The sequence below is a fragment of the Trachinotus anak genome, unplaced genomic scaffold, assembly GCF_046630095.1.
Source record: "Trachinotus anak isolate AG129_WGS33_773 ecotype Australia unplaced genomic scaffold, CSIRO_AGI_Tana_v1 ptg000009l, whole genome shotgun sequence".
Classification (NCBI taxonomy): Eukaryota; Metazoa; Chordata; class Actinopteri; order Carangiformes; family Carangidae; genus Trachinotus; species Trachinotus anak.
Window position 1 is genome coordinate 12,377,987 of NW_027273860.1, and position 17,068 is coordinate 12,395,054.

The following is a 17,068-nucleotide window of genomic DNA, read 5'->3' on the forward strand; positions in this document are numbered from 1 at the left end:
GGAGGGGTTTAAAAAAAAGAAAAAAGAAAAAGAAGAATTGGGTGGTTCAGGAAACAAGCAAATCTCTCATTTTGCCAAAGACAGTGGGACGAGTGGAGGAAAGGATGACAACAGTGTGTGTTTGTGTGCGTTCGTGTGTGTATATGTGTGTATGTGAGAGAGAGAGGGGAGTGAACAAGTGTTTGCCCATTCTCAGGGTGCCGGTTTATTGATAATGGTGGGGATTGGGGGGAGACATTACTAATGATTAATGTCTCTGTGGTCCTAGCTTAGGACGCCAACACACATGTACACATATTCAGGCACGCACACACACACACACACACACACACACACACACACACACACACACAGAGGTGCAGAGCTTTCACTCTATCTGCCCAGACAAACAGCTCTATTTGAACTCTCCCTCGGCCTGAAAGGAATCCTTAATTACACAATATTACCCCTCTTCATTGCACCGCTGTGTGTGCTCTGTCCACTGCTGTTCAGCCTCCAGTGGTGTGTGTGTGTGTGTGTGTGTGTGTGTGTGTGTGTGTGTGAGAGTGTGTGTGTATGTGTTGCTGTGTGAGGTGTAAGTATTCAGTGGTAGCAGCTGTTTCACACATCATGACAAAGGGGTTGAGGGGGACTCGCTCCCCACACATTCACCACACTAATTGATTTCTGTTCAGCACTGTGGGAGAGTAAGCCCGACACACACACAAACACACACACTTTTACAGACAGTGCATTCCACTCTCTCAAGAACAAGGTGTTAGAAGCTACCAGGAGAGAGCGAGCCCTCTACAAAGACAACGCAGGAATCCAGTTTAATTCACTGCCAAGCTGCTCGTCAGGCGCCGAGTACAGTGACAACCTGTTACAGACTTTTCAAAAAGATGGACTTGAAAACAGGGGTTTGCATCGTAACCTTGGTTTTGTAAACTTGTGCGCTGAAGTAAGCTTCATTTTGTAGACTTGTACATTTTGTTTTCTGCCTGCAAACTGGAGTTTGCAGGCAGAAAACAGCACTGAACAATGGCCAGGAGTGTTTTTGAACATTGTGATGTCACACTGAAGTTGACCATTGACCATATGGATATTAAATGTCACTATTCATGATTATATCATATTAGACATTTATGTTAAACTGTGTTATAATTAGTCTATGAATTTGTGAGTTATGGCCAAAAAAGTGTTCTGTGAGCTCACAGTGTGCACATTTCCTATCAAAATCTAATCAGTTCATCCAGCTGTTGCGGTTTGTGTTACTGTGTAGTTACATTTTCCTGGGGACCATGAATGTCTGTACAAAACGTCATGAGACTCCATTCAAAAGTTGATGAGATATTTTACTCCAGAAAGTGGTGGATGTAGCAACAGTGCCACAGCTAGAGCCACAGCTAGCAAGGGTTAAAAGCTTTGTAAAATAGTAACACAACAAGCAAAGACAATCAACCATTATGGTGCATTGATACTATAATAATGCTGTAATATGTAGAAGGTGCAATGAAAGCCAAATGTGTGATGGAACTGATAGAAATAGCCACAACTCCCTCACAACATGTGCATGTATAGTCAATGGAGAAAAGAAGTGAACAGTTGTGCCTCTGATTGGAAATCCTGTTCTCCATAACAAGGTACACAGAACAGCCATGAAGTAGCAAGGTGGTTGGTAGTTAAATAGTATAGTTTAACAATAGAATAAATACCTAATAAGGCATGTATGCATGTGTATTTTATATCTATATGATCACGAAGCTCTGCACATCTACGCACTTCAAATTTCTGACTTGAAGGTTTTCTGTTTGTAGCTCTGAAAACAGCCACTAAACACGATTTACCCTGTAAAGCTCATAACTAAACATCTTTCAAGCCACAAGTAACTCTGTATTATTGAGACAAATCTGCTCAGTATTTAAAGTCAAATGTGTCATTTGTTGTACTTTTACTTTTTGCTGATTCTTCCATAACCTAGTATTTCTCTCAGATGATTTAAACTTCACCATCTATAAAGAGTCAGAGTACATGTTAAATGTGGTATTCAAAGTAAGAATGTCCATTTAAGTATTTTCATGGATCATGCTGCTACAAATCTTTCTTGTGGTCTTTTCATTTTGCAAGCATAATGTGCTCTTTGGTTGAAAATGTCAGTGCAGTGCCCTGCTGAGGTTTCCTTCATCTTTCGTCCAACATCTTTTTGATGGCTTCTCTTATCATCACTGCATCTGTTGCATCCCCCATTGTGTTAAATACAGTCCAACCATTTCATAGACACTCAGTGGAAGGTCAATTTCCCAAGTTTTGACAATTTCATCACATACAGCTCAGTTTCTCTGAATACTTGAGCTTGTATTAATTTAGGAATGACTTGCTAGATAATGGTGTGCAAACAAACTTAATACTTGGACCAAACATATAATCCTCTCTACATTCAGTGGGTGTTACTGACCTAACAAGGCATATGTTCTAAAAACTACCTTGGACAAAAACGTAAAAGAAGGGAGAAGTAGAAGAGTCACTTGTCAGCCCACTTGTCTAACAAGTCGCAGCATTAGACACCAAATTAAAACTAAACGTAAAGTCCATTTGTGGCCCTGCAGGTGTTGAAGAAAATGCATTAATGTTTGTGTCTGTGTAAAGTAGCTATCTGCAGAGTTAATAGTTTTTACCAGAACCCTACTCATGCTTATAAAAAAACGCAGAGATACTCACAGAGTAGTATTTTTTGATGTGGCGGTGGATGTCAAGTCGGAGTTTGTTGCTGATGTTAACAACGTAGTCGATGGGGCGGCTCCCACACGGGATGTGACAACATCGCATTAAGCTGGGCTCCAACTTTGAACCCTGCAATGGAGAATATTATGTGTGTCACATCTGAGAAAAACAACAGATCAATCCATATAAACATACAATCAACAATATGATCAACTCAAGCCTTCAAGCTAAAATCATTTAGTCTCATTCAAAGTATATAACAACCAGGCAGCAGTACTGTACACAGTCTATTTGGGCAGCTCACCCAAATTTTTCAGACCATTTGAAGAGTCTTCAATGAAATACAATCAAATGTGCTGACAACTGTCTGCAAAATGCTGCAAAATGCTGCAGTCGTGTGCAGGTAAATAATTGGAAAAAACTTCCCTTATTGAAAACGGATAAATTCAATGTGTTGATGACCGCAACAAACAAAGTGGAATACTAAAAACCAGAGTCTAAGAAACTGTGTGAGTATTGAGTTAACACAATACTTTTTGAGTACTGGTCAAAATTTGTCCATTGAGTATCTGAAAAAACTTTTTGTAACTACATTGTAAGTTCAAGTTTTTTATTCAACTTTGAACTGTCAAGCTTTTTGACATATTTTGTTAAACTAAAGTCAAGTTTAAATGCCACAAACTAAGGTATCAGAAACACTCAGGTTGCAGAGTGACGGGGGCTGCTCCTTGCCAAAGTAATTTTCCTCGTCGTTCCTCAGAGAAACACATGCCTCACACCATTAATATAATGATCCTATGTTTTACGTCATAGGAACTAGTTTCAAGTATGTCAACTCAATTTCTAAGAAACCATTCGTTTGACATGTAAAAGGGTTCTAAATACTACAGTATCCAATGAGCCTTAGCTGCTGTTGCTATGGAGAAGAGTCCATGAATCAAAGCGCACAATGTTGGGAACTGTTGTGTTGGGAACTAAACTCATTAACATAGTTGCTGAATTCATCCAAAATTGACCCAGATTCAGAAACTGAATTATTTCACTCAGCAGACTGTATCATCAGTTCTGAACACTGAAGTCTTCAGCCAGTGCCCATAATTAGCATCACAGAATTTCAAGCTCTGTGATTGAATGTTTCTCAACAAAATGCATATGGGGAGGTGAAGTTAACATCCAGTGATACACTCTTTTGGACACAGGCTTGTATCTTTGACTTTTTGCCAAAGAGCCTCATATATTCTAACATAGTTGTTTGTGTTTGTAATTCAATGGGATTCAACTGGGAACGTTTCAGAATATGAAGGGGACTTGCTGCAATCGCGCCTCCCACTTCCTAACTCTACTATATTAGCATCGATAGCAAAAAGCAGTTGAGAACAACTATCTTTGCGATTGGTCCCATATGATTTTGATTGGTCCCATATAATACCAAATAAATCAAGTTTAACATTAAAAGGTTTTCGCACTATGAAGTCTGTTGTTTTGAGTCTGTACAATGGTACAATGATGGAAGGGGTGGGGTGGGGGGGCATTTACTACAGTCTCTGTAGCATAATTAAAATTTCTCTCCTACTGGACTTCATGCATCCTGGGCATAAACATGTGCAAAGGGATTCATCGCAGCTTCATTTTTAACCTCGGGAATCTAAAAAAGCAGTTACATAACACAGAAACGTGGCCATTACCTTTGAAGGTCCACAAAGAACATGTCAAGTGGAAGGTGTAAAGGCTGAAAGCACCCCTGGGTCTAGTAAATTTTAACATTATTGTAGCCTGAAGAAAACAGGTCAACATGACCTCAGTACCTTTGAGTTTTCCACATGACAGCAAGGCCTATAGTTAGTTAATGCAATGAAAAAAGTAACCACAGTACATAACAATTACACTAAACATAACAGCTTTAAACACTCGCTCCTTTCAACCTGAACTCCATTTAACTGTCGCATTGATAGCAGCAAAAAAGGTTTCTGCAGAGAAGTCAATGACACACAGGAATGCATGTGACACCCCCCCCCACTCAGCACACACACTGATTTTTTGTTTGCTTACATCATTTCTTTTTAGAGACAAAAAAATACCACCAGATTTTAGGCCAGTTTAAGTCAATCAACTCATTTGGCTCCTCTAATATGAAGCTACACACATTAACTCTCCCTCTTTCTTTCCTCTTGTTTTTTTCTTTCCAGTCTGCTCTGGACAAAAGCAGACAGCCTCCCTTCTTCTCTCTCCATGATATCCTCCCCCTCTGCTCTTTTATCTCACTTGTTTCATTCCTAACTTGATTTTGTTAACAGAAGTTTCACTCACAAGTTACAACCAACACGCCAGTTATTTCATGAGTGAGAAATGTAATTAAAGCAAGTAAGTAGTTTGTCTTGTGTTTGTGAGATTCTTCACTCATCTACATGTTGTCTAAAACCCAACCAACCGTCATCTTTAAATAGCCTTCTGCAAAATTGTAAAACAATTTTAAAAGGTTTACAATGTCAGCTGTCTACCTGGACTGTTTTCCTCCCTGTCTTCGGTCTGATTGCTTTCACAGTGTGTTGATTTAACACTCCAAACTGGGATACCCAGCGCTCTATTAAAACTGAACTCAGGGAAATCCCGCAGTTCTATCCAGACTTTTTTTCTCCTCCACACTTAATCTTTTCATCCCTCTCTTGCGCCGCCACCCCCCCACCCCCCAATCAAACAACTTTCCTCCTCTGTCTGTCCTCCATCACCGCCTCCTCCTACCATCTCTGGCTCTGTGTCAGCGGTGGAGTCAAGGCCCATCTGTCCTCCCCTCTCTCTGAGCTGTTAGACCATGTTCACCACCCTAATTAACTTACTGTCTTATCAGTTTCTCTGTGTGTGCGTGCATACCAGCCTCTGACGCATGGTGGAAAATTAACACCAGAAATCAGACAAATCCTGGTTCGTTTAGTCTAAAAATTGAAAAAAATGTCTACAACACCAACTTATCTGACGGATAACACACACACACCACATTCAACTGTTGAATCTTGAAGTAGGAAGCAGGTTGTTTCCTTACCAATGTTCATTTTGTTTGTATCTGCACAAGAATTTGATCAACTTAAACTGAATCTAATATAATTTTTTTCAGTATGCTTCTTATACGAGTATCTGCTGAGGGTGTATAATGACATCATCCTGTGGAGCATGTGTGTAATACTCCTCTTTTAATTTAATACAAGTTCTCTCTGCCAGCAGCGGACAGAGGGTTGTCAGCTTTATTAGTGTCGTCCAGACGAGAAAAAGCTGCGTGCCCTGCTCCTCATTAGAAGCTGATAACACACACACACACACACACACACACACGACCTTGGCCTGACAAATGGTAGGATATCAGTGTGTGTGTGTGCTCATAGAGCAGCAGGGGTTAAGCAAAGGCTTTTCAAGTTGTGGAGTCCAAACTATGCCAATGAAAACAGAGTCCGTCTTGGAGCCAGGCAGCTGTCTAAAAATACAGACAGAGACACAATATAGAGGATGACTAAAGCATGAATCCTTCACAGGAAGTTTGACTGAAATGCCTTTGGAAACACCATTCTTCCACTCTTATACTCTTTATGTCTGTCTCTGCTGATTAATCCATTACACCAGTGAAACAAACCATTAGTGATTAGTCATCTCAGTCTTTCTCTGTATTTCTGTGAGATTCTCTGTGTGTTCTGCAAATTTCTGACTCCACAACCTAACTTACGAGCTACAGTTACATAGGTTTAATGTATTTCCAATGTATGATGATGATTCTAATAGTGTTGACTTTCAAGAAAAATGATTGTCTGGCGCCATTTTGGCAACATTTCCTTTGGAGTGATGAAACCTCTGGTATTAAATTGCATTTTTCATTCCTTTAGGGATAAAAAATGTTTGCAATGGCAAAAAAGTAGTTTTTCCCTACAGCAAAAATTGGTCTGAGTTTTTGGTGCTTGATACAAATGAATGACTAAGATGACGAAGGCCGAAACTTCTAAGGAGTTACAATGGCTATCGTGTAGAATTCGTAGTGCATTGACACATCGAAAGTAAAATTTTCTTTTCGGCTGTCCGTGCAAACGACAAGTCACTGACATGGGCAGATGACAACATTTGCATTTTTTCAAGGTTAAAAAAAAAAAAAAAGTATTTCAAAATTTTATACTTAGCTCACGGCCATAGGAATCCTGTAACATCAAAGAAGATGGGAAAGAATGGACAGCAGTGGGACTTGCATGATGGCTACCACTGTATACTGTGTGTTTACTTACAGCTCCCTCAAAGACGCTGTCATAGATGTTGTTAGTGCCACACTGTGGGCAGGTGAAAGTGAACCTCTCACAGTCTTTGTAGCGCTCTTCATCAGTCAGTTGGACCGGAGCGCCCAGCGTGCCGTCAGCCTCCTCCTCTCTCTGGTACTGCTGCTGAGCCCGGAACTGGCTCGGGTCCAGACCTGAGATGGACAAGAGCTGTCACTACAGATTGTTTCACCTCTTACAATTTGTTTTCACTTAAATCGACAGTAAATTGAAGACATGTTAATGCACAGGCCTGACGAGAATGCAGTGGGTGTCCCATCCAAACCACTCACTTTTATAACTAGTAAACAAAACTCAAACATCTATTCTGTACTTTTATTAGACTGTCGTGATATTAACCATTACAACGTTCCTATGTTTGGCTGTCTCAGCTGTCAACAGACTATATTCTAATGCTGACATATTGAGAGAGATTAGTAGCAACACACGAAAGTAATCTGTGCTCCACAAATACTTCATGGCCAGTGTTTATTTGTAGAAAACCACGAGAACTGTATTGTCTTTAAACTGCAAGTGAGAATTCAGCAAGTGTTATGTAAGTTGATGTGAAAAACACCAATTAAAACCTTTCACTCATTTAATTTTAATCAAATACTTCAATTGAACATTTGGCTTTTTTTTCCTTTTTCTGTTTTGTCATTTTTAAAGGCATAAGGAAACCTGACATTCAAGTCATAATTTAACACTTGTATGACACTGGGCCGCCCACTCTCAATAAAATTTGTCTTTTACAGTCTCTCAAAACCTGTAATTAACGTACCCAACCATGTGGCTATGAGCACGCTGTCGATGCCCTCAATGGGATCACAGATCCGAGACACCACAGGGTGGATCTGCTGGGCCAGGTAGTACTGGGTGTCCAGACTGAGACCCTCCTGCTTCAGAAGCTGCTCTAAAGCATAGGCTCTCTGACTGGCTGCCAGTGTAGAGCCATCCTAGGAGATGAAGGAGAGAGATGCAGGGGTTTGAGTGCTAGATTGTATATCATACTGTGGGTCCAAACTCTCACAATCAGCAGTATCTATTAAATTCTACCATGCATGTCAGAATTTTTATTATGATGTTTTAAAATGTACTTAAAAACTCTTAAAGGAATACTGTACCAGTGGCCTAAAAGAGGATATCCATGTCTGTTTTATATGCACACACCTTACAGATGATGTAAGAGACTGTATCTCCAGCTTTGACCCGGTGACCGCCCTGAGAGTTGATCCACAGAGCTACGTGGACATGAGGGAGACTCTTCTTGTCTGGATAGTCCTGAGGATCCTTTGTCAACGCCTGGAAAAGACAATCAAGAGACAGTTAATAACCAGCCAAGTTGCAGGAAGTATGGTCACAATCTCCACTTCCTGAGTTACAGCATCAAATAATGGCCAGAAGTGTTTTTGCAGAACATTGTGATGTCACAGTGAAGTTGGCCTTTGACCCTTTGACCCTTTGATAATAAAATGTCATCACTTCATCATTTTATCCTATTAGAAATTAGTGTTAAACTGTGTCTTAATTTGCCCATGAATTTGTGAGTTATGGCCAAAAACATGATTTGTGAGGTCAAAGTGACCTTTGACCATCAAAATCTAAATCAGTTCATCCTTGAGTCCAAGTGAATGTTGAAGAAATTCTGTCAAGGCGCCACTGAGATATCAGGTTCATGAGAATGGGACAGACGGACAACCTGAAAACATAACGCCTCTGGCCCTGGGTGTCGATGGCACAGAGGAATAAGGGGCGCTGGTTTGTTCCTGCCTGTTTACCCAGATACGTTTCTTGTGCTGGTTGACCACTTTTATACCACGTACAGTGTAGATGTGAAGCGCAGCTGTGTGTGACGACAGAAAGTTAAGGTTCTCTTACTTAATACAGACACACCCATGTCCTCACCTTGTGTATCTCATACTGGTTGAGAGGTATGGCTCCGCCTGCTACCTTCTCTCCCACCTCCATCAGGTGTTTCTGGATGTTCTCCACAATGACATCACGACTCTGGTCTGACAAGATCTGACCAATCACATAGCTGGGAGAGGAGGAAAGATGAGAGGGATAAAAGTTATCATCCAAAACAACTACCTCAGATGTACTGTTTATTAAAGATCAATAAATACCTGTAATGCCCTGTATATGTTAGCCTGCTAATAGGACAGTAACTTTCTTTAGCCACAGGTCTATGTGATCTATCTAACGTACTTGCCACATTCCTTGGCCAAGTCACACCAATCTCTGCGGACGATGTCCAAGCCTTTGAGCTCCTGCTTGACGCTGTACTGTCCTTCGCCATGATTCTCCACAACCAAGGCTGCATATTTCTTCTTCTTCAGCAGCAAAAGTGACTTAAACACACCGTCGATGTCAATCTCCAGCAGCTTGTACAGCTTGTTTACTTCTGCCTTCACCTGGGAGTAATAAACATGACGTACACATTTGGTGAAAATGTCAAACATCGACTCAAGTGAGGAGGAAGCGTACATTACTGGGAATACATGTTCAGACGCAGCAACATAAATTCACTAACACACCTTATTGCCAAGTTTGTAGACCTCCTCCAGGGACTTGCTGTTGGTGTTTATCATAATGGAGTCTGTATCTCCGTAGATGACTTCCAGATTCATCTAAGTCAAAACAGAATTAAAGTTATTGGAAGGAAAAGAAGTTTAAAAATAGGATTGGAAAATAAACCAAATTTACTGAATAACTGACATTACAACTCTCTAAACTGATCTAAATTTAATCATGTCACTATTTCTGAAATATAAATTCCCTGAATATTGTATAATATATTATAATTATACAGAGAATAGCTTCAACATTCTCAACATGTAGGTTAAGTCATTCAATTTACCTACAGATTAGTACTGAAGTGAAAATACCAACTCATATCAAAAAACAGTATATATTTTCAACCTTGTGATGAGATGTTAGGTCCTATTTTTCAGCTCTACTTCAAATATATTTGTGTTACATTTACTGATCATAAGTCAATAGATGCAGAACAGCTTGTTAATAACCCACCTTCTGAACCATGTCTTTGGTGTGCATCAGAATCTAAAGGAGGGAGCAGACACAACAGTATGAATGGATGACAAAAACAAGAAGCACTGCAGCATATACACAAGCACAGTAAACAAACATGTCACTCAGGAACACAAAACAATTACATATTAATTTTTTTATGTTATTTATTTGGTGTGTGTGTGTGTGTGTTTGTGTGTGTGTGTGTATGTGTGTGTGTGTGTGTGTGTGTGGACATAGGAGCAGAACAGGTGACTTGCTTTTAAATGGGGGATAATTGGCTAAGAGGGCAATTATGAGAGCGTGCTGTGACAGGAGTCTTTTCAACCCACACACATCTTAGCTGGGCAACGCACACACACATACACACACACCTTAATGACTCGTAATGGCCTTTATCACCCGCAGAGTGAGTGACGGACAAATAAGAGAATTCTGTTAACGCAGGTTGTCCTCTGCATGTGTGCATGTGTGCGTGTGTATGTGTGTGTGCAAGAGATCTGAGCAGCAGAGGGATTCTAACAGGTGGGGGCCCAGAGGAGTGGAGGGGGCTCTGGGTCGCTAATCTGGGGGGTCGGAGGGACGGAACGCAGTGTGACCTGTCACCAGCAATCTGCTCCTCAATCAACCACAGCCGCATATATACACACCCCGACTCACACTGTGCTCCGTGTGGGGACAAGGACGTGGCTATTTCAGAGTGTGAGGAGGGGGCGGGGTTAGGCACCGGCAGGATGGTGCGGGGGGGGGGGGGGGGGGGGGGGGGGGGGGCAGGGGGCGGCGTTCCACTCCCTGAAACCAGAGTGGGCATGCTTTATGGGCTGCTACATACCACTGTACGGCAGGGGGAGTTTGAGTCATTCACAGAACAGCCTCCTCCATTAGGGACTGCAGTCAAGGTCAAGGTCACACCACAAACACACACACACACACTTTGGCCTGAGCACATACACCCTGAATTGTGCCGCTAAGCTTTTATCCAGACCAAATGACTATCCTGTGTCCTGCTGGTTTAGGAGAGGAAGAGGAGGGGGGGATAGAGGAAGATGAAATCAGTCTTAGGACCTAATCAGATTGTGTGTACAGGTAGATAAAATCTTCAGAGCAAAACTAACTCTACTGCATAATTTCTGACTTCCAATATAATGAATTTTTTAAGGCATTTTCAACCCCTCTAAAGGCAAAAGATTATGCATTTTTAGTGGATAAAAGCCTTCAAGTCATAAATGAAAATGCTTTTTTCTTCCAGGTTAAAATGTGAGCCGCTGCTGCATTTAGTGAGTGCAGAGGAGGTCATTTAACATACAAAAAGATGCTGAAGAAGTGATTATTTGTGGAAGGCCTGAGCCAAAAGTAGATTCATACTCTCCTTCAGTCTTCACCAGGTCAATTTTACTGGCCTCCTTTTTTAAAAGTTTCACACAATTGAAAACATTATTGACCTTAAACTTTATCGAACATCACAAATAAGAAAAGCTATAAAGCAGCCTACTAACACAAACACTGCAAATGTAGCACAAAATCAGGGCATATATATACTTAACAGGACATTCATTTGTCCTGAATAAATGCCACTGAGGAACTGTTATTTCCTTCCCCTTTTTGGATGAAGTGAAGACATTTATTTTCCCAAAGAACCAGAGATTTCAGGTACAGGATCTTCAGAAGGAAAACAATCAGGGTAGGCTGCAGCTCAGGCAAGTCTACCCGCACATGAAATACACAGTTCTCCTACAGATTGTGGATACAGCAGCTCTAAGGGTACCTTCACTATTTCATCTGCATCAAACATTAAAATCCGAGTGTGCACATAAAACCTATCATAGTCATTTATTAAACTGCATATCATGATATAGTACAATTTATTTAAATTCAAACTCAACACAACCGATATATTAATACTGGATTAAGTCCATTACTGCCAGAAAGAAGTCCTGCTCACTGATTTGAGCCATTCCCTGAAAACCTGATACACCTTTGCTGTGTTCAGACAGACAACAGCTCTGTGTGGAAAAAAAGCAGCCCTCTCATTCATTTGAATTGAGTTGGCCAGTCTGCAGCAGCAACCCCATGAAAAAAAAAGGGGGGGGGTTTATCTTTTTCCACAATGCAACATCATCCAGCAGGGTGCTGTGTTGGCCAAATAAATACATGCAAACACACAGTGCTCGTAGAACTATTTGCTGTATTTTTACAGTTTACTTCAAAATATTCCAACAACGACAGACAAAAATTTATTTCTGTTCCATTGTGTTATAAATCGCTGTGCAAGCATTCAAATTAACAGATCTGTTACTCTGACCAGACGGTCCTGGATCATATTTCATTGTCTCACCGGTACCTGAAACAACACACCCCCACCAACGCAGCCGCTTGTATTGTTTTAAAGCAGCATTGTTTTCAGTCTGAATGCCACCTAATACAGATACTAGCTTTTATTATACTTTTACCTACGTTAAAATTTAGCCTTTATTCAACGCTATGCAAGCTTTTCTTTTTCACCACGATAAAAAAGGAGACGAGAAGTATTGAAAGATGAGAGAGACAGAAGCAGAGGCTCAGAGGAATGATCAGAGAACAGACGGAAGGAGAGGGCAGAGAAGTGATGAACAGAGAGATGTGGGAAAGACAGAGTGCAAAGTGAGGCGAGAGGGGGAGGCGGGAGAGGTGAGAATGTGTTGATGTAATTGATGTGTGGACTCATTTAGACAGGTTTTCCATATGCTGTCACTTCCAGCAGGACACACTGCTTTAAGGAATGAGCCATGTGAAAGACAAGTCGTTTGACCATGACGCTGGAATGTGTGCAACTGATGGTGTGTGTGTGTGTGTGTGTGAGCGCTCATCTTTAAACACATACATACAATATGGACCAATGCAAACACATATCCCCAGGGGGCAAAAAGAGTGTGTGTCTTCCATCTGATGACTACACTAGTCACCACTGTGAATGCCGCTCATACTGGGGCAAACAACTGAAAAAGCTCCACAGAGGACTCATATTACTTAATGTAATCCACAAATTGTGTCTTTTCAGTGAAGCTTCTGTTTCTCTCACATTTACATCGACCCAATTATCAAAAAGGGCTTGCGACGCACAACTACAACAATTAACTGATTAGGAGCCTGACAGAAAATTAATCTGCAACAGCTTTGATAATTTATTTATCATTGTATTCGTTCTTTTTTTTTTTTAGCAGAAATGTACAGGTTTCAGCTTGTTGTATGTCAATATCTTTTTGTTTTCCTACGTCTCTATGACAGTAAACTTGAGATATTTGAATTCTGGGAACTTAAGACATTTGCCACTGACATTTGACAGAGCAATTGATTATCCAAATTTCTATTTAAGTTTATTCCTTTATTCGGCTAGACAATCTCCCCTATCAAGAACACAACTCTTTAAATTTTATGAACCATTTTTTCGGTCTGAATCCGAAACACTTTGATATCTACAACAAGTTGATCCTCCTTCTCTTACTCAACCTATTTTCTACTCAGTTAATTTATAAAATCAGTTAAAATCTTCCCTCTTTATCTCACAGTAAAACATGACTAAATTTTCCTATGTTCCTGCCTTTCACTTCTGGGCTCTTCAGTGTTAATACAGTGTAATTAGACTGGACAGTAATTGAGCGGCTCACTGACAAGTCCCCCCACAGAGTGAAGGATCAGAATAGAAGATTTGTAGACAGAAAAAAATGATTTTTTTTTACATTCTCTATCCCTCCTCATCCTTCCTTTTTTAAGCCACAATATAACCTCAGCTGGCAGTTTATTGGGAAACCTCACTAAAAATATTACAACTGTTCTGCAATAAACCCTGTCTTCATCTTCAATGTTCAGTTTTTGTCTGTGATACTATTTCACTGTATTGCTTTATGTTAGTAGGTGTTCCTATAATGTTTTGTCCACTCCCATTCAAATCAATGGAGGTAGGCTACACAACAGACACACCTTTTTGTATAATGCAATACAGCTCCACAGCTCCACAGGTTACATCCTCTATCATGATCATAGAATTGAATCAACACCTCTTTACAGTTGTCTCCTCCCGAGAGCGGGTAGTGGTGAATGTCGCACATCTACCATCATAAAATCCTGTGTCTGCTTTGCTTTCACACCACAAAAGACCCACATAAGAGTCTGTTTCGGCAAGAGGAAAACATCCTTACAGGCAAACTGTACATTGTGCCTTGCAAATAATGTGATAGTAACACTAAACTCCCACTAAACTGAAAAGTGCTTAAAATACTTTTAGGTAAACCTGAAACTTGCAACAGTTTGCAGCTGCAGTTTTTCGTACACGAGTGCAGAGAACTTTGGATTTTGCAGTTTACAGCGTTTTTCCTTATACTACTTCATGTACCCAGTCCATTCAGACTTGGGGACACTGACTTTATAGCACCTTCCCCTGCCATTGTTGCTTAAACATGTAGTTTGGTTAAGTGGTTCTGGTGTAGTCTCATTCATAGATGCCATAAAGTGACAGGAGGAGACAACTTCAGGAGCACGGGTCCAAGATAAATAACAAATCTTGTTCAGTCGACTAGTGCAGCTAAATAAACCCAAAACAAGAACAAATTAAGTTGGTAAAAGTGAAATGGGAAATACAAATCCATATACCACTCAGTTTTAATTTAAAAAGGGACTTGCACTTGCCCGCTGTCTCTGACTTGACTTTTCACAGCTTGTAATTTTGTGCTTTTAACAATGTCTCATGTCTTTGCATGTGCACCTGTGTACCCATTAGCTGTGCATTATTGCACCCTGTCATGCTAATTGATGAGAGGTTCAGCCTTGTTGTGATATCCGCTTTTTCCCAGCTGTTGTTCAGCTATTTGGTGGCCTTATCTATTAGGGATTTATGAGTCCTGTTGTCATGTCGCTCTCATATAATCTTTATTCTAATCCACTTCTCCTGCCTCTTCATCAAAATATCTTTTGTCTGCTGCCAGGCCGTCATTTTAAAAAAAGAATATTAGTCTTAATTGACTTGGTTAGTTGAGCGACAAACTGTATATGGAAAGGAAATTAATACAGACAGAATGATAAGCAGACGAAAGATCCTCCAGGTCCACCCTCAGTCTCCCTTTCTGAAACTCTCCACACACACACACACACACACACACACACACACACACACACACATACATATACCATACACCCCTGTGCTGATCAGCAGATCAGAGACGGCATGTTAAACCTCAGTGTGGCAGAGGGCCCTTGTAAAAAGAGCCCGGGGCACCAGTGACGATTGTTTTGAAAAGCACTCAGCTGAAAAGCATTTTGGGATGACAGTCGACCGACTGAAATAGCACCTGTGGAGGAACACACCACTGGGGAGGCGTTGTACGCACAACATGTACACAAGGCGCATGAGTACGTGTGCATGTACACATACACGGAGACCTGCTCCTTCACTAACACAATCTCACAAACAGAGATGAATAAGATTCAAAGTTTCTCCTGTGTTAGTGTGAGCTCTCATGTGCACGCAACCCACAGAGAATGGAAATCCCTCTTTCACTGAAATGGTTTCACCTGCATTTATGTAAGCATGAGTGCAGAGAGGCACACACACCTGTCCTGGCAGATGCCATAGCTGTGCTCTCATGTCTGCTGCTGGGAGGGTCAAGCTGTAGTAAAGCTGTGTGTGATCTAATACAACCGGCTGAGATCACAACCGCTCGCGTTCATCGTAAATAAATTGACAATGACAGCAATCCTACTGCTGTCTGCTCAATTAAAACTGTCGTACTTAAATAGCTGGAGAGGACACATCCTGATGTGTCAAGACATTGGTACAGTTCAGTGTCATCAGGCAAATAAGTTATGTGCATGTAGGTAGTCAACAGGGATAATTTTTTTTTCAAACGATCAATTTACCAAGTGATTTACTGAATTAACATTTGCTGACAGCTGCTCACATAAGAGGCTGTAGGCTGCAAATGTCTGGTACTATTTACTTAATATGTTGTGTCCCAAAAAATTCATCAATTATCAAAATAGTCTTCATTAATTTCCTGTCAAACCAATATGCAATTACAAATTATTCAGAAACTCAATCTAAAGCTACATGCTCTGTCATTTTCCTGATGCCTTTTCCATCCATGCGTCGCAGTAAAGAAGATCAGAGGATCCAGTTTATTAGGTCATAAATTAAGAAATTTGAAGATTTTAATAGAAGTGAACATATGTATCATCCCTCTACCAAGTCAGCTAAAACCATTTACTAATTATCCTCTCATTTTCAACTCTATCGGTGACCCTGATAAAGACAGCAGATGTTAAATCAATCCATTGTCAATTATAATCCCTGCCATTATCCCAGTCTCACATGGCCTCATTAGTAGGTGTTACTAACGTCGCAGTTTAGATTCTGAAACCTTGTCCTGTCCGATGTCAGCCCTCGCAGACAAGCTAATGCAGCCAAAATAGCAGCGCTGCTCCCATGTGACTATTTGTTAAGTCCACTCCTATCAGGAGTAAAGCCAGCTCTTTAAGGGGACTACAGGACCATGGAAACATGCAGCCCTCGTTTCCCCAGACACGAGCATGCATACATGCATATGCAGACACACACATGCAGGCTTATGTATTCTTATGTCTAATTCGGGGAAATGTAAAAATGACCCCGGTGATTCTGAGACAGCGGCAGCGATTGAGACCCAGAATGAAAGAAATGGGGGCAACAATGTTTCCTCACACACCTCCACAGTCTGTAGTCTGACAGACGGACACACGAGACATGATAAGGTGGTTTAGGTATTCCTGTGTCTGATACGGGGAAATGATTTGTGATTCTTGGGACACGAGGAATGATACAGAACCTGAACGAGGGACATCAGGGGCAACAATATTTACTCAGACTTCATTACGACCACATGCACACACATGTACACATAGAGGTTTAACCTAAACCAAACTTTGACCTCTCCACACCCTCGGCTCTGTTACCCAAGCCCACTTCTATCCTTCACTCCGCATGCCATCCAATAATGTCAACTACGAGGTCCTGTCAGGCTGTTTTTAAACACAAGGACAGAGACTCA

At 40.9% G+C, this 17,068-nt stretch overlaps 1 protein-coding gene across 1 annotated transcript in view; it reads right to left on the reverse strand.

The window, feature by feature from the left end:
• Window positions 1-17,068, reverse strand: part of pola1 (polymerase (DNA directed), alpha 1) — a 55,093-nt gene that overhangs the window by 22,399 nt on the left and 15,626 nt on the right. Inside the window, exons 27-34 of the mRNA XM_071485387.1 lie at window positions 10,014-10,046; window positions 9,521-9,613; window positions 9,192-9,397; window positions 8,889-9,021; window positions 8,154-8,285; window positions 7,765-7,939; window positions 6,957-7,138; window positions 2,698-2,829 (exon numbers count right to left, since the gene is read on the reverse strand). Coding sequence (XP_071341488.1) covers window positions 2,698-2,829; window positions 6,957-7,138; window positions 7,765-7,939; window positions 8,154-8,285; window positions 8,889-9,021; window positions 9,192-9,397; window positions 9,521-9,613; window positions 10,014-10,046 — 1,086 coding nt within the window. The remainder of the gene's footprint in view (window positions 1-2,697; window positions 2,830-6,956; window positions 7,139-7,764; window positions 7,940-8,153; window positions 8,286-8,888; window positions 9,022-9,191; window positions 9,398-9,520; window positions 9,614-10,013; window positions 10,047-17,068) is intronic.